Source organism: Alternaria atra (assembly GCF_907166805.1).
Source record: "Alternaria atra isolate CS162 genome assembly, contig: 21, whole genome shotgun sequence".
NCBI lineage: Eukaryota > Fungi > Ascomycota > Dothideomycetes > Pleosporales > Pleosporaceae > Alternaria > Alternaria atra.
The window spans coordinates 2,407,968-2,424,801 of NW_025091319.1; the positions used below are offsets into that span (position 1 = coordinate 2,407,968).

General features: G+C 51.0%; 8 protein-coding genes across 8 annotated transcripts; 2 read left to right on the forward strand and 6 right to left on the reverse strand.

Moving 5' to 3' along the window:
* Positions 1-20: 20 nt before the first annotated feature.
* ALTATR162_LOCUS1219 (uncharacterized protein) lies at positions 21-1,091 on the reverse strand (the record flags this gene model as incomplete). Its single annotated transcript, XM_043308814.1, has 4 exons — positions 21-385; positions 440-503; positions 655-967; positions 1,054-1,091. The coding sequence occupies 4 exons, from the start codon at positions 1,089-1,091 to the stop codon at positions 21-23; spliced, it is 780 nt and encodes a 259-aa protein (XP_043164749.1).
* A 625-nt stretch (positions 1,092-1,716) lies between these two features.
* Positions 1,717-2,271, forward strand: ALTATR162_LOCUS1220 (uncharacterized protein; the record flags this gene model as incomplete). The annotated part of the gene is made up of 4 exons (XM_043308815.1): positions 1,717-1,759; positions 1,813-1,848; positions 2,001-2,116; positions 2,218-2,271. The coding sequence occupies 4 exons, from the start codon at positions 1,717-1,719 to the stop codon at positions 2,269-2,271; spliced, it is 249 nt and encodes an 82-aa protein (XP_043164750.1).
* Positions 2,272-2,894: 623 nt separating this feature from the next.
* On the reverse strand, positions 2,895-3,735 carry ALTATR162_LOCUS1221 (uncharacterized protein; the record flags this gene model as incomplete). Its single annotated transcript, XM_043308816.1, has 2 exons — positions 2,895-3,484; positions 3,570-3,735. The coding sequence occupies 2 exons, from the start codon at positions 3,733-3,735 to the stop codon at positions 2,895-2,897; spliced, it is 756 nt and encodes a 251-aa protein (XP_043164751.1).
* A 1,708-nt stretch (positions 3,736-5,443) lies between these two features.
* ALTATR162_LOCUS1222 (uncharacterized protein) lies at positions 5,444-7,898 on the reverse strand (the record flags this gene model as incomplete). The annotated part of the gene is made up of 3 exons (XM_043308817.1): positions 5,444-6,657; positions 6,706-6,903; positions 6,956-7,898. The coding sequence occupies 3 exons, from the start codon at positions 7,896-7,898 to the stop codon at positions 5,444-5,446; spliced, it is 2,355 nt and encodes a 784-aa protein (XP_043164752.1).
* Positions 7,899-8,861: 963 nt separating this feature from the next.
* ALTATR162_LOCUS1223 (uncharacterized protein) lies at positions 8,862-10,021 on the reverse strand (the record flags this gene model as incomplete). Its single annotated transcript, XM_043308818.1, has 3 exons — positions 8,862-9,252; positions 9,307-9,726; positions 9,846-10,021. The coding sequence occupies 3 exons, from the start codon at positions 10,019-10,021 to the stop codon at positions 8,862-8,864; spliced, it is 987 nt and encodes a 328-aa protein (XP_043164753.1).
* A 415-nt stretch (positions 10,022-10,436) lies between these two features.
* Positions 10,437-12,044, reverse strand: ALTATR162_LOCUS1224 (uncharacterized protein; the record flags this gene model as incomplete). Its single annotated transcript, XM_043308819.1, has 1 exon — positions 10,437-12,044. The coding sequence occupies one exon, from the start codon at positions 12,042-12,044 to the stop codon at positions 10,437-10,439; it is 1,608 nt and encodes a 535-aa protein (XP_043164754.1).
* A 571-nt stretch (positions 12,045-12,615) lies between these two features.
* On the forward strand, positions 12,616-13,089 carry ALTATR162_LOCUS1225 (uncharacterized protein; the record flags this gene model as incomplete). The annotated part of the gene is made up of 1 exon (XM_043308820.1): positions 12,616-13,089. The coding sequence occupies one exon, from the start codon at positions 12,616-12,618 to the stop codon at positions 13,087-13,089; it is 474 nt and encodes a 157-aa protein (XP_043164755.1).
* Positions 13,090-14,488: 1,399 nt separating this feature from the next.
* ALTATR162_LOCUS1226 (uncharacterized protein) lies at positions 14,489-16,409 on the reverse strand (the record flags this gene model as incomplete). The annotated part of the gene is made up of 2 exons (XM_043308821.1): positions 14,489-15,153; positions 15,200-16,409. 2 exons carry the CDS (start codon positions 16,407-16,409, stop codon positions 14,489-14,491), a joined length of 1,875 nt encoding a protein of 624 aa, XP_043164756.1.
* Positions 16,410-16,834: the final 425 nt, after the last annotated feature.

The window sequence follows — 16,834 nt, forward strand, 5'->3', positions numbered from 1 at the left end:
TCATCAGGCCAAACCCGTATCTACAACTTTGCGTCACTGAATGGAACGAACGTCTCTCCACTGGCCTCTTCGACCCTCTTTGCAGCACTCTTGTATGCGTCCCTCTTCTGCAACCTCCTCATGTACTCGTACAACTTGGGGTAACTTGTCTCGCTCAACGGCAACCTCTGCGTCGCGCCCTCAAGTCCGAAATGGATCATGATATCCGCTGCGGTAAGCTTATCGCTGCAGAAGAACTCTCCCTTACTAGGCGACTTGACAAGGTAGTCCTCGAGGAAGTCGAAGTGCGTCTTTAGCTCTGGGTCGACAAAGCCAGTGTCAATCTTGGAGGCGACGCCGTTGGTAATAGGTTTGAGGAAGAAGGGCACTGGGGCGTTTTTGATGTCTAAGTCTGGTGATTAGTGAACTGGCGTTGCGAGCTTAGCAGGGGACAGCTTACTTCCTGTTACTAGGGCCAGGATTAGGATGGTAAAGAGACTACCCTCGGTGTAGTCCATCAAGAACTGTATTAGCGTTAGTTGTTTAGCCTCTTCACTATTGATATTGATTGCAAGAAGTCCACACCACCGAAGTCGACAGGCTAGTCTTCGCCCTGTGTTTGGGTACATATACACTTTTTCTCTTACACAAAAAATCCAGGGGAGCACATCTTACCTTGTACCTCATCCACTCCTCAGTCTCAGCACCAAGTACACCCTCCTGTCCCTCAGGGTAACGCGTAGGAACCAACTGCTTCCCAAAGTGGTCACAGATATACTCCATAATCGTCTCACTCTCAGCGATGACGATATCCTTCTCAGAATTTGCGGGCCTGATAGTCACAGCGGGTGACTTTCCCAAAGGGTGGACGGCCTTCAGGTCGGGACCCGCGCGCTTGTTTCCATCGCGCTTGTAGACCGCGATGTCGTACTCAAGGCCAAGCTCTTCGAGCAGCCATATAACACGCTGGCCGCGAGATTTGTTCAGCCTACGTGATTGAATGATTAGTCGTGATTACCGGGATGGCGATGACGCAAGGCGGTAGAGTCACGCGGCTGTCGCATAGCAACTTACCAATGAACGGTGATCTTTGCTCCCTGCTGGTTCGACATGCTTACAACGATTCCTAGCAGTTCTAGAGATGGTATATACAGGTAAGATTGATGTTCGACGTCAAATGCGACAACAAGATGAAGTTTCGAATATCACCGAGGTTCTTTGACGAATTTATCGATTGCCGTCACAAGCTTCGGCGTTCAGCCCGTCGGTGGTTGGCTGGTTGCACTGCCCGCTCGGGCGTATCATGGCTTAGTGTCGGCTGGCCGACGCTCCGAAGTATCAAGGAGAAGGAGGAATTTTGCCGCATGTTTGCCATATTCAGTACTTCAATGAATATTGAGGGTGTGTAAGACGTGAGGAATCGGGTTGTGATGTCGCAAACATCTGGCGCGTGATGAACGAACTGGCCGTCATAGCGACTTGAGTGTCAGGCACCGCCTCATCCGAGGAGATGGGAAACTCTTCACTACACTAGAAAGATTTAGAAGAGTTATGAGCAGCTCGAAAATATCTACTCGTGTATTTCTGTGTCATTTACAGTCGTTGTACATGATGCTATCGTGAAGCGCCAAGACCTGACGGCACTTGCCGCAACTCCGCCGACCTCATCGCGCGCACCTCTTCAACCTCACGCTCACCAACTGCGCAACCCTTCCACACGCGCAAAAGTCCGCAAACATGCAGCCAACTTTCCGCAGAATGGCGGGTCACAACCACGGCAGTATGTATCATCACGTCAAGAAGCATTGGAGCGCAATCGCTGACAGCACGCAGTGATCCACTCGGATCCCGCCATTGTCAAATGGGCCAGTACGTTTACCTCCGACCCCACTGCCCACAGCCCTCCATGACACCGTAGAAATTGGCGCAATCGCGAGAGGATCGTGTTCAACAGCGCAAGAAACACAATATGGAGGGTAGAGGAGAGGGTGCAGGCAGTATCGGGTATTGACGACGAATAGACATGACCACCAACCGCCACAAGTACTTCCGCTGGACGAAACGAACAGCTTGGCTCACATTTGCCTACGTTGTCCTTGTGCCGAGTATGTTGGGTACGGCAGGATACATGACCGAGGTGAGTTTGGATAAGCACGGATGTGGGTGGTGGGGAAAGGCGACATGCGAGAGACTCGATCACGGAAAGCAGAATAGAACAATGCTGACAGGATGATTTAGGGCAAGTGGGACATGCGCGGCAAGCGGAGGGGCGACACCATCTCCGAATTCTAGACAGGAGGGTTGGAGACTGAACAAGCGAAGTAAATGAGGCCGTGTACATATGGAATACCATTGCATCACCAACGTCATACAGTATCTCTCTGCTACCCCAGCGCGAGTGAAGAAACATGCGGTGTCCCTGTTCTGTCATTCACCTACGTCTGGTTATGACTATCTTCTGCAATCTTGGTATTCCATACCGGACTGTTAGAACGTAGGTCTTTCAGACTCAAGCTGACTAGGTGTTGATCAAAAGGTCAGAACTGTGTGAGGAGATGAGGGTACGAAGGTGCAGGTCCACTGCATGTTGTGCCCTGCACAAAAACGTACCCTAATGGTATACCATGTCTTATCTTTTATCAGCAGTCAAGCGGGGAAACGCAGCGAACATTTCTACGGTACGTGATTATGGTAGATAAAAGTCAAGAAAAACTCCTTGTTTACTGTATCGCTACTGTTGCCCCTAGTCTAAATGCCATACTAAAAACAATCTAACGAATGTCCATGTACAAAAGAAAGCACAATCTAAGCCGTATAACACTCTAAAATGAACGACTTCCTAGCACCAACATTCCTGCAAACCTGACTCCCACCCAACCTTACACCCACCGACCAAGTGCACAAGTCACTCAACTCTAATACCCACTTGTGGCAGAGGGGTAAGCACTCAAAGAAGCCGACGGAGCCTCATAAGGAATCCCACATCTCTTCGCACAACTCTCCACAATCGCCGTGAAGTCACTGGTAAGCTCCGGCCTCAACCCAGCAACCTGCTCCGGCGTTAAAAACTCACTATATCCCGCACTCGCCTCAAGAACCTCATCTGGAGTGCCCGAAAAGAACCCACGAGCAGCCTCAACACGTCCCGGATCGTTGATATCGAAGCCAGCGACAAAAACAGCTGGCTCGCACTCTGGGTTGAACTGCCAGTGGATGAGACCCCTGGGGAAGAGCATACCCGTGTAGTTGGACAATGTGGTCTCGATTTGTTGGTATGGACCACGTACGGGTGGCGCGCCACCAACGACGTTGCCAAACCCGCCGTCATTTTCAAGAAGAAGGGCGCCGATCAATGTGCCTTGGACTACGGTCAAGAACTCGTTGGCACGTGGATGCCAGTGTGGCGTGTTGAGGCCACAGGCGTTCACGAAGCCTACGGCTGCTGCTAGGCCTGTGGGACCTAGGGCGGGGAAGTTGTTGATAGTGGATAGGTAGATGGAACCGGCTGTGGGTGGTAGCACGGTGTTGTTGAGGAACTGGAAGGTGTCATTTGAGGCGTTTTGGGGGGTTGGGGAAGAGGATTGCTTCACGGGCGGATTCGGATTGGGCGAGGAGGAGGGCGTTACGTTGGGTGGTCAGTTCGGCGGCGGTGAGGATGTTGACTGTGTTGGGGTTGATCTCGCGTTTGGTGTTGGAGATGGGGTTCGCTGTTGCGAGGGTTGCCAGGAGGGCGCTGAGGAGGAGGAGGGAGTGCATGTCTGCTTGTAGATGGCTGGGCAGATGAATTGATCTGTTGCTTGAGAAGATGGGAAATGTGGTGATGACTCTCTGGCAGGATGTTGAGCTGTCTTATATACTTCTACATGCGCCTCCATGGACAAAAAAGGCTTGCTTCTTGCTCACTCCATTTTCTTCTCGAGTCGTTATGTCCGTCTGCTCCACCTAAGCCACGGCTGATGACAGAATCCATCAATATGACCAGTTCTTACCCGTGTGACACTGAAAAAGACGTTAAACACGGCAACTCTACAGACTCGTTCGACACGTTCGTGCTCATAATCGTAACACGGCCATCACCAGGACAACTATGAATGCCTTGAAATGTGCAAAATAGACGAAGGTTGTTGGTAGTGAAGATGGTGGTGGAGTGAGTATGGACGCCGACATGACAATGAGGATCAATAAGCGTTGGGTGTCTTGGTGAGCTTGAGGGTCAGGGCTGAATTTCGCGTTCATACCCCTTTCACTCACGAACACGATGAAGATATTCGGATGACGCTACGGTTTGTTCACAAGTCCATCCATGACCACCAGCACAGTGTTGAAGATACTCAACAACGACACTGCCAGCAGCAACCCTTTGTCTTTTGTCACATAGAGCCATGGGGGCCCTCGTAATGAGATGTTTCTTTCATGGAACTCCTAAAGATGACTCCTTCTAGTCCCATGGACCAAATGCACGTTCATTCAAGCCTAAAAGATGGCGTTATACATGACGTTTCTCCAGCGGTGAGCCCGCTTCCAATTGCCCTCATCGCAAAAACTTCGGTTCAAAATAGCAATTACTTGAAGCCCATACCCCACAGCAACATCTGGAAGACCAAAGCTCTGGTAGCAGACCAATAGCCGCACACCACGTGATCCACAATTCAAATGGGTGTCGTTGAGTAACCGAAGTTGACAACACCATCGGCACCTTCCGTCCAAACACGAATACCTAAGCTCATCTTGCGTGCATAACATCTATACAAAAGCAAATTAGTTACTGTACTCGTGATCAAATTTGGCTTGTCGATGTGCAAATCACGCAAATCATTGTAAGCAAGCCGTATGTCTTGGCCTTGACCTCAAGCTTACGCGCCACTCCACCCTAAATCATAGACTAGCGTATCAAAGCCACTCGTGGAAGCCTCTTTCGCATAGTCTTCTTCCAGTCGCGTGCCATTTTTGTGGCGGTGTTGGATCCCCAGTTTCGTAATGACTGTGCGCAGTTACGGTCTACATCTTACGGGTAGTTTCTGATTATTAACTCAGTAGGAGACTGCACTAGGTAGGCTTCTCGACCGGGATACTTGAAGTACGTCACTGAGCGGCTCATGCGAACTTGTAGTGGTGTCGTACGTGAGCTGTTCACAGGTAAGACCGGAGTGCTATGATCAGTCACACTACGGTCTGTAAGCGAAATCATAGTTGCATTCGTTCAATGCTAACAAAAGGCTCATTCAATGTCGAGTGGGGGAAAAAAAAATCAAAAACATACAACAGCGGGGATTCGCCAGTGGTCACCCACCTGACTACTAATCCGCCGGTATCTTGCTTAACTAGGGCTGAGCGAACGGGAAGCCGTGATCTCAAGATCCTATGGTCGTATGTGAAAGAATTGGATGCGTGATACACTTATATTCGGAGGTCGAGGCTCGTGCAGGATCTCTGGGACCGACTCCGCCCGAGATAATCTCCTAACCTAGCCACTGCCTAAGAAGCCTCTTGAGGAATTCCGTATCCGTTCATTAGTAAAGGCTTCGATCTTCACTGCGCACAAAACGACTTGCATGTTCTTGTCATCGGCATCGCTTCCAATAGGTTCGACGCGAATGCGCCAGTGCGCGCGTTTTATCGTCCATTCCAACTCCTCTCCCTCGTCGGCGTTGAAAGACTTGCCACCCCACAACCAGCCGTCCTTTTTGTCCGGTCGGCGAATGCCCAGGTAGGCTCCTTCACCAATGGCGAGCTCTGCTGGTGATCCGTCGACTTCTAGAGCACAATCTTGGTCAACTCGTACGCGAACACGACGTTCGCTAACGCCCGAATTAGCGGGGCTGACGGGCTGCGCTGCAACTCCTCCGCCGGATTGCAGGTACATAAGGCCTAGAGGTTGTGTAGCGGGCAAGCCCATCTTGGAAGCTATGACAGAGAAGAGAGAGGACACTCGTGCGAGGGTCGAGTTATGGAAGGTTGCTCGGAGTTCAGCTTCAACTAAAGGCTCTTGCTGCGCCAATAGTGGAAGGTACAGCATTGTTGACTCTGATGACGCGATTTCCACGACGAGGACGTTGCTATTCGCATGGTCATCCGTGTACGGCCGTGCATACGATACATATCCCGCCTTCAAGACTGCACTGCTGCTTGCTGTTGACGTGGCTGGACTCGCGACCTTACTCATGGATAGAGAGTTTGGTGAGACGCCCGCTGACCCCGAGTCTAAGTCGCTGAGACCTCTATCAGGAATGAACGAGATACCAGACTGTCGAATATCTTCAATACGAATCAAAATCTCCGACTCTTGACGTTTCAGGTTATACGAAATCTCGCAAGGTATAATCTTTTGCTCCAAGCCTTTAAGGTGGAAGTACCGCGCGTCCCTCAGTAGACGAGAACGATGTGCTTCGTTTCGTATCTCGACGTTATAACCTTGCAGTAGTTGAATCAGCTCGCCAAATATCTGCCCGTTTCTACTAGGCACTGACGGAGGCTTGATGGACGGTGGTCGAAGCAGCGCATCGCGATCCAGTCCCGGAAAGGCTTCGGATGGCGTCGAGAAGAAATGTGCAAACCCAAGCGAGAAGTAATTCGGGCTGTCTCCTGGAGCGGAGAAAAGATCGCGTTGTATCTGGAAGGGTGTTCCCCCAATGTTCACAAAGATGTCGGTGCTGAATAGCTGTTTGGTAAGGCGAGGCACTGCTAACATTAGCATTGAACCCTGTGGCTACACATTGCTGAGCTTACGAGAGTAGAACTGCGCATCCGCATATAGCTTCACAAAATGCTCACCATCTCGCGGTGTAATGTGGTAGCCTTGGAGATGAAGCGCAATGTCGCGAAAAGTATCAGGGTCGCGATCGATGTACAAGGTCCTTATGTCGCCAGCTCGACCGCCATTGTCGTGCAGCTGCTGGCTGAAGAAATGCGAAAAGTGTGAGGGTGCTCTAATAGTCTCAGTTACTAGAACCTCTCCATACATCCAGCGCATGCTTACCATCAGACGCTAACGAGGCTCCTGACAGCCTGAACAACTCGGATCCAATCTGTATGGGGAACACCTTGCCAGCAGGAAGTATGTCTAGCCCACCAGGCGACTCAGGCACTCTGCGCGGTGTCGAGACATCAATGACCCTTCCCTGTGGCCCAGTACCCTTGCTCTGCTCCTTCCGTCGCTCGGTATCTGTATTCTCTCGTGACACGGGCTGCGGTACAGCTTCGGTAGAAGCATGGACTGCAGTTCGCGCCATTGATGGTGTACGAGCGTCAGCCGGGGCTGGTAGGACTGGCGAAGCTGTTGCGGCGTCGGATGAGTGTCGCGACACGTTCTGGCGCTTCGCTGGGTTCTCTGTTCCGATACCACCACTTTGCGGTACAGTTGAAGAAGGCTCAGAATCAATTTTCCTCTTCATACCCACTTGATTAGCTGATCTTTGTTGCTGCTGTGGTTGGGCTGGCGGAGGCGGCGGAGACAACTGGCCCTGGCTTTGCGCAGCATTTGGCGTTGGAGTAGCGCTCTGGCTTTGGGGAAATGCTTGATACGCCGCTTCCCCCGCGGTAACAGGATGTGGAATGCTGAAGTCGTTGGTAGGATCTATTTGACTTTGGTACTCTTGAACAAGTTCACCCTGCGGCTCGTACTGATTCGTGAAGTCGGAAAAGTCAATCGCATCCCAGCCTGCAGGCGCAGAAGAGTTAAGGCCAAAGCCGGTGAGATGTCCTGGCATCACTTGGTGTTGTTGCGCGTTACCGGTATAGTTATGAAATCCCGCGGAAAAGTCATGACTATGCGCCTGGCTTGTAGCCTCGGACGCATTCGCGTTGTGCTCGGCATGGTAGCCGCCGTAGAACTGCTGTGGGTGCTGTTGCGATGCTCCACCTGCTTGGTCAGATATTTGAAATGCAAAATCGCGAGATGTCGCGCCCGAACGGTCGGACATTGGCTAGCTATACCGAGAATCGCTTCGCATTGAGCGACAAAAAGCCTCGGTGAAAGCAAGTTTTGGCCGCGCGAAGGGAAGAATCCTGGGATTGCTGATGGGAAGCTGAGTAAGAGCTCTGGCACGGGTACCTTTCGGGATCGATACTCAATGTGGTTTGGTGCTACCAGCGACGTAGTTGGGGGCCTGGGCGAGACTGAGGGGCAATAGAACCTCAACTCCAAGCAACGTCGCTGGTTTATGAAGACGCTGTACATAGCCGGTCCATATATCTGGGAGACTGTACAGGCTGTGAGGCTAAGACTAAGGCTGACATAGCTAGCAGCTGGTAATCGGCGCGGAATGACCGATGGGAAACTGAAGCTGACGTGAGGTGCTTTGGTTCCAACAACCAGATCATGGCGCAGCGCGCTCTGATTGAGCAGCATGCCACCCTGCATTTCCCATTGTCGAACCGACCGCCAGGGCGAAGTTCATGGTTGTTAGTATAATAAGACTTATTTGTTGTTACTTGTAGTTGTCAATGCTAATATTGCGACTACCTCCAGGCTGGTACTTCACGAGTAACTCCACGGCTCTAGATCTCAAACACGGCGTTAAGATCTGAATCATGTAAAAGACATTGATTCTGGTCTAAAGATCACCATCTTTTGAACCATATTTGATCTCACGAGTGTAATGCAATTCTTGGACATTATGAGTTGGGTCTATTGCAGCATATTTCCTACTCGATCGTACTGTTACATAAAATCGCCGTCTAAGCGAAGCAAGATCTAACTTGAATGACTGCAAGTAAACGCAAAACACATAGAAGAAGAAATGTGATATCGAACCAAACCCATGCCAGCCATTATGCAAGAAAAGACAGACTTTTGTGTGACAAGTCCACCTCGAGACCTGCTGTCATGGCTGTCCTGGTATCATCTCCTCCGTCACTCTCCCCAAATCGCAGAAGACGAACATTTAGTTGGTCTTAGCGATCTCGACACCTCCGGTGGCGCCAAGAGCCTTCTTGATGTCACCATAGATGGCGAACTGACCAGCAGTCAGGGTACCAACCATGAAAAGACGGGCACCGATACCACCGAATGAACCACGGAGACCGAGCTCCTTGGCGATCTTGATCAAACGGGAGGTGGTTCCCTCTCCGGGAAGACCCTTGGTCTTGTTAATCCTGGAGAGCATGGTGTCGGCAGGCTGGGAGATGATGGCGGCGGCGAAACCAGCAATGATACCAGAGCCCAAGTTGTAGACAGTCTGCATTCCGTTGGAGGTCTGGCTCTTGTCGACGACGGAGTAGACGGCCTCGTTGACCTTCTCGAAGACGGCGAACTTGGCCATGGTGTAGGGAACCCTGTTATATCGTTAGTCGAAATCCAACCTGCACCCAGAGAAGGCTGCTACGTACTGCTTGAACAGGATGGGTCCGAAACCAGAGTAGAAAGCACCGACACCCTCGTTCTTCAGGATCTTGGAGAATCCACCAACAAGACCATTGGCGAAGGTTGGGTCACCGACGAGACGGATACGGGTAGCCTCGAGAGGGCAGAGGGCGACATCGGCGAAGAACTCAGCGACAGCGGCAGAGGCGAGGTAGACGGCAGTGCGGTTGTTGGCGGCAGTCTCGTAACCGACGAGGTTGATGGACTGCTGCTTGAAGAACTCGTAACCTCCGAACTTGAAGGCACCCTGGAGGAAGTAACCAGCAGCGGTAGGACCGAAACCGGTCCAGACAGCGCCCATACCCTCATTGGCGATGGTCTTCCTGAAGCCACCGATCAGACCGGTGTTGTAGGTGACAGGGTCAAGTTGTATCCTGGTCTTGACGCTGTTGCACATGTTAGCTTGGCATTCCATCGTCATTTTTGATAGCTGTCAACTGTCGCAAAACGTGTGCGATACAGCCACTGGCGTCGTCCGAAGCCATTGAGGGGCGGCAAAACGTACACATCGACGGGTGTGAGGGCTCCGTGGGTGACGGAGCAGCAGACGGCACCGGCGAAAGCGAATCGCGAGTACAGATCAAGGCCAGTGGGCGCGGTAGGGTCGGCGGCCGCAAGCTTAGCCTTTGCGGCATCGACCTTGCTGGAGCCGGTGGCGGTGGGAGGAGGAGAGGTGGCCATTTCGCTGGTATGGATAGTAGAAGCGAAGGAAGTGGAGTGGAGAGGTTTGGTGGTGTTGAAGATGGACAGACGGAGATTAGGAAGCCGTGATAGTTGATGAGAAGTTTTGTTCTTGGCGTTGGACCCGTTCTTTCCCGACTTCAATCCGGATACCCGCCCTGTCGCAAATCCTCCATTCACGTCACTGTGATTTAGGCGTGCCTATCGGCTTTCGTTAATCCCGCACCCGAATTCCTTTACGCATATTGATTTTTTCACAGTACAAGATCGCGCGTTGTTCTTACATCACTCACGCGAGGCAGCTGGCGCTCAGGGGCTCGTGAAAAGACAGAAATTGACGTTTTCAGATCAATCGGAATCACATGTCGCTAATCCTCAACAACCGGGTTTAACATCTCTATCTCCGGCGGTACTATCAAACTTCTTCGTCTTCACTTCTCTTAATAGAAGCATCTTCAACATCGGCCTCGTTGCTAGAAATCGGCCTCTCGTCGCGATTAATCAAGCGGATCAGTCCAGTCAAGTCGCCATGTTTCGCTGCTGCAGCTTCCAGCAATCCACTTATTGACTCTTCCATCAAATTCACGTGCACAAGCATCTGCGTTGCAACTAGGCGCGTGCTCAACATGCCCTCCAGCGTCTCCTCCATTATCTTCACCGTAACCGGATCGTTCAGCCGTGCTGTCATTATACGCGCTCTCTCAGTTTCATTCCGACCTCTCAGATCAGCGCCAACGAACTTCGCCGTTCTGGACAAGACCATGTTATGGGTTGTCTTCATATCTTGAACTTTGCTTGCAGTTACTTCGAGAGTGGTCTGCAGATCCGAGAAGTAATTTCCTAGCTTGTTGTTCAAGGTATCATAGTCGTCCGCCTGAGTGCACCTGTCCAATATCTCTCCCCAGGACGGAGTATAGTCATATAGAATATCGTCTCTTTCTGCGCGTGGCTGCGCTGAACGAAGTACAGCTAACTTCAATAGCTCATCAATTCCGATCTTTCTCATTCCGTTTCGCGCGCATTGGATTCTGGTCATCAATTTCCGCATCGTTCTTTCTGCCAATCTCTTATTGTAGACTCTCCATCTAGCTGTACAGCGTCTTACTTTGTCTGGATTGCCGTCTTGCTCTGCGTCCTCCTTTTGACTCTGGTATGAACGTCTTTGCTTCTCACGATCGAAGCGGTACTTCAGTTGTCCCTGTCCAATCAATACCCACAAAGCAAGGTTTATACAATCATCTTTGTCCGCCACCTCAAACTCTTCCTGTCGAACATGCGCCAATAGAATGATAAGCATGTTAAATGGGTCCTGGTTCTTAAAAGATCTGGTTTCTGGTCGATATGCCTGAATGGCTTTCAGCAATCGCCGTTGAGAAGGCTCCAGAATACCATCATGGCCAATCTCATTGTTCTGATTACTATTCGTGTCGTCGCTCACGATCGCCGTAACCTTATCGACAACATTCACTCTCTCTTCCAAAGCAGCGATAAACGCCTTGCGCGCTGTAAGATCATCATTACAGTCGTCAGTAATGCGCTTGTTCCAGGCAAGTAGCACTTCCAACATGTCTTCTTTTGATTCTTCTGTTCCTGGTACTAGCGGCCTCGATCGTAATGGTGCAAGCATATCTTCAAACAAAGTGTCGCGTGGTCCTTCTCCGTTTCTAATTCGCTCAAGAACTGAGGTATCCATGCCTGGCTCATCCGAATTCAACGTCGCTGATATTCTTCGGTACCTCTCCCAGTCCGAGTCTTCTTCATCAGCATCCAGGAATGATTCATGTTCTTCCCGACATAGTTCTTCGAGTCTGGCTTTGACGTCCTCGAGATCGGCGTTCAGCGCCGCGTGTTTCTCATTACATAGATCCGACGAGGGTACTATTTCGCTCTTTTCGAAGGTAAAGCGCTCATCAAAATCCTCCTGCTCGGAGTCATAAACGGTGTTTGGATTAGCCTGACGCAAGCGTTCGCGCAAGCGCAAACGCGTAAATGCCTCCGACCCACGTACAGTTTTCGCACTCATTGTTGGTATACTTGTCCCACTGATTATTGCACCGTAAACTGACTGGCGTTCTGACATGTTACTGAGAATGATATTATTGGAAGTATTGGTTGTGCAATACCTTCGTCGCGGACTAAATATGCATACTCCAATTGTCACATTCTTCTACTGTCAATACTAGAGGGACGTGGAATGCAGACTTGATTCCAAGGCCGTGAAGAGTTACACGTCAACTAGGAGCACAGCAGCCATTCTCTTAGTTCGGTATGGCGCATGGGTAATTACATTGCTAAGATACGTCGGATTGGCGAGTTCCAGTCCAATGTTGGTTTTCAACATCCCAACCGTGGATCGCATATCGACCAAAAAGTAGCAAGTCACATCCATGGTTCATCATCAAGGATATGGTATATCAACGGAGGCCGTCATGGCCGTTTCTTCACCACACATGGAACTCTTCACACTATCTTGTCGCAAAACAAATCCTACGACTTTTCAAGAAGCTCTTCACAACGCCTTTCACACACCTCTTCACGACTCGGTTTCACAAACAGCCTCTCAAGTCCCTTCAGCTCATACTATGGCTTTCACCATGATGGTCCGCGCGCAATTCCGTACCACACAACGATTACAAGCCAAACAGCCCAACGAATACGAGCTCACAATCGTGCCTTCTGACCCTAGCTCGGCACCATCGTCGTTTCCAGCCGCTCATCCTTCAAGGGCGCCATCAAAAACGTCACTGACATCGTCTTCAACCGCCTTGATCGCCTCCATCAACACCACCTCCGCACCAACTGCAGTCTCCAAACCAATCTTGAAGGTCAAGAACATGGACATGGAATGGAAAGGCATCGATCTCACAGTTTGCAATATCATCCTACCCCGTACACCCGTTTTGCGACCCCTGGTGTTTCCCATATTTGGGTTGACACCTACAATTCCTGAACTGTGGCTAGATCTCACTGCACCCACGCCTATGTCGTTGCCTGAGACGCCGGTGCTGCGACCGATTAGTGATGAGAACGCGTTGAAGGAGATCCCAGAGTTGGATCTAGCTGTGTAGGAGTACCTTTTTTTGTGCGGTCTGTTTGCTCGGGTTGAAATTGGGATTGATATTACTACTACACGATTACCACATCTACACACCAGCGCGCGTTTACTACAGAACAGAATGAAACAAACGCAAGAACAATCAACCCCCAAGTTTAACCATATGTCGTTGCCAAGTCTACCTATTGCGTGCATTTCTACTAAAGTTCACTCATCATAATGTACATCAACTCGCATCAAATTGACCGCTCAACCCTCCAGATCCCACGACCAAACTTCTCTAAACTCCTCCCCGGTCAACTTCTACTAAATCCCTTCCTCGCCCCCATACTTTTCAACATGCTCCAGACGAACTCCTTCAAACTCGTCACTAGGCACCAACCCATCAACCCCCGTATCGCAAAGCTGCATAAGTCCGGTTTTCAGTTGCTGGGATGATTCAAACTCCTTGTACTCTCTCAGATATACTGCGTGTTCCTCGACGCTGGGTTAAGGAAACGGACATTCGCCTTTGAAGCCCAGTTCTTTCCAACGCAGCGAAGTTTGAATTAATTCCCGGTAACTGCTGTCATATGCGGGTGATTCAAGTTTGGCGGCTTCTTTGAGCTTTTCGTAGATAGGCTTCATGCACCTGACCGGCTCTTTCGCCATCATGCTTGGCCATCTATCGGCTAACCAGGTACCCGAGGCGTGTTCCATGATGATGTATTCGCTTCCAACGGCATTGGAAGCATCGTCGCTCCAGTCCAGTATCTTGGGAATGGGGATGCTGGTTACAGTTTGTACTAATATATTACAAAGTTAGTCATATATGGCTAGGCTATTTAGTTTCCTAGTTTGAGGGCTGAACATACAGTACTGTATGGTTGCGACTTTAGAGTTGGTTGTTAATCTTGGTGGCCCTGCTACTTGAAATGGTAGTCTTGCGACGACACGTTTCGTATTGTCGATATGGAAAACTAAGACGCGATTGAAGCCGCCTTCTTTTTCTCATATGAAGTGATAGAGTGCGCACCCGGACATACTGCGATGACTTTACGACACAAAGCGTCGAAATTGAATCGTACAGTGCGCGAATTCCGCTCGAGCACGTTACAATCAAGGTTATCGATGCAGAGAAGCTTTCAATCACTAAGAAGCATGACCAATCACTCAAACCGTACTCTAGCAGGTAAGGATTTTTGTAAATAATATTGCCGGGAAGTGTTTAGCCACTACAGCCCATCGAATGTGATATTTTTGATACAAGTTCCATCTGAAGGCACCCAACCGCTACATCTTCAGTCGATGCAAAGTTTTACCCCAGCCCTTGGGGATATGATGCAAATAAAGTGTCGCACATATTCTGACCCTCATCAGTCCCACAAGCCTCCCGTTGAACGCCAACGCTGATAATGCAAATAAAGCAAAGCCTAAGCTCTTACACCCGCAGGAGGCAACGATTTGTTGACCTCAGGCTTAGCGTCCTTTTCCGTATTCTTGAGACGCGCCAGGATGACGGTGAGCGTCTTCTTCTCTTTTCCGTCATTGTCTAGTACGTGAATTAGATCACGAAGTTGGATACCAGCGCCTGTCTCATTCTGCTCGATTGCATCGCCGAACTTGCGCTTCCGGCCCAGAAGAGCCTTTTCAGGAGCTTGAACTGCAGGTGTAGCGGTGCCACTGCCACCTGTTGCAGCAGCCGGCCGTGGTGTCGATGCACCTGATGCTGGACCGCCACCTCCACCAATCATCCACGAGTACTTCTTCTTCTTGCCGCCAAGCGCCATACTGGCTGTTTCGTTGGCTTTGCCAAACACGACAACATCTGACTGACTCTGCTTCTTGGCGAACGCCAAAGCTTTCTTTGTGACGGGTTCTGGCATGGGTATGGGGATAGCTGGCGTATCTGCTGAGGAAGACGAGGCGCCTGCTTGACGCTTTGCGCGTTTCCGAAGTCGCTCCTGCTCCCACTTGTAGTCATCCTGAACACGCTTTGTGAGCGCCTGGGCTACGTGGTTGACGTTTTGGTATGTTCGCTGTGGGGTTGGAGGTGCTTCGCTTGGAGGCGTTGGTAGTCGTCCCGCATTGGGAACGCCTGAGTAAGTTAGCAATCATATACACATCATTCAGGACAAACATACCCTTGCTGGCTGTCGTTATTGGGCTGACAGCGCTGTCCGGAGCCTCCCACGGCGTCTTCAAGATGTTGAGTGGTGGGGCCATTTTCTCCTGTGCATTCTCTTCTACAACGGCAACGTCAAGCATCTGGGGTGGAATGATGCCATGAGAAGTATTTTGACGACCTTGGCATAGAGCGAAAGAATCCTCGACCACGGTACGTATGCGCTCCTCGGCAGCCAGGGAAATTAGGGTCAGAATCTCCACAAGCGGAGCGTTCTGGTTCAGTAGACTGGCAGCCTCCAAGCCTACGATTTGTTCGCCATTAGCACCAGCTTGCGTAGTACGTGTGATTTCTTGCTGGCCCTTGTCTGGGATTTTGTCAAACAGACCATCTACATTTATCTGAATGCCGTGCTCATAACCACGCTTCGCAATGCGATGCCTAAGAACACTCGCTTGTAGGAACGGATCGTTGAGCGGCTGCTGGGCGGATTCGTTCAGAATTCTGGCTGCTTGTTCGTGCTTCCTGATGAACTCGGCTTCTTGCTGCTCCTTGGTCATTTCCTGACTGAGCGCACCGGTCCCCTGGAATGCGCCATGGCCCGACTGCTGGCTCCAGTTGTTGAAGCTAGCATGTGGCGATGCTGTAGACCCCGACGCCTGCGAGTTGAAGCTCCTGTAATTGTGTAGCAAATTGTCCTCCTCGGCGCGCAAGTCAATACCGGATCCCGTAAGAACATCGCTGATATTGTTAACATCGAGATCGCGCGCATTCGCCTTCTCCAGTTCTGAGTTGTCCGCTGTCTTGCTGTATGGAACCTTGGGTGGCGGCATGGAACCCTGAGGCGCTGGCTGTTGTCCATTCGGATGCTGGTACGGCTGGGGCTGGTGGAATGGCGGAGGCTGCATCGCGGCGGGCGATGTAGGCAATGAGTGATAACCAGGCGTCTGCGGGGATGCGGTATACGGAGAAGGAGGATACGTGGGCGCGCCAGGCATGCCGAAAGGCGATTGGTATGGCGCGGGTGAGGGCGGATTCGGGGACAGACGCTGACGCTTATTCGGAGGAATGCCGCTTCCCATAGTTGGGGATAGGGCTGTCGGTGACTGCTGGTAGTTTTGCGGTGAGAAGGCGCGTTGCTGTTGATGGTGATTCAGGTTCTGCGTTTGCACGGGCGGCGGGGGCTGCTGGCCCGGTGGAGGATACTGGTTGTAGTTTGGGTAGGCCATGATGGGCAGCTCGTCCCCTGCGGGGAGTTGCGCAGGTGAAAGGGATTTATCGGCGCGTCATCCGGTGGCGGTGGATTCCAGAGTCGACAAGGCCAGCTCTTGGACGTGTTCTTCGGCAGTCGCGATGGGTTGAGTCGGTGGGCGCGTCGGTATTGGTGATGTCGCGGTCGACAAAGCCGAAGTTGAATCTGGAATGACGAGCACGGACTGGGTCTTGGCAGTCGCGCGCCAGACAAAGAGAGCCGCAATGGTCATCTAACAACCACTCCATTCTCACTCGACGCTGCAACACCTTCCCTCCCACCCTTGGATTTTCCAATCGAGGCGTTGATTAGCTTTGCGATACTAATCCGCGACTAATGAGATAGATCCAAACGCTTCTCATAGCTACTTTACGCGTTCTTCGTCGGCTGCAACTCACACAC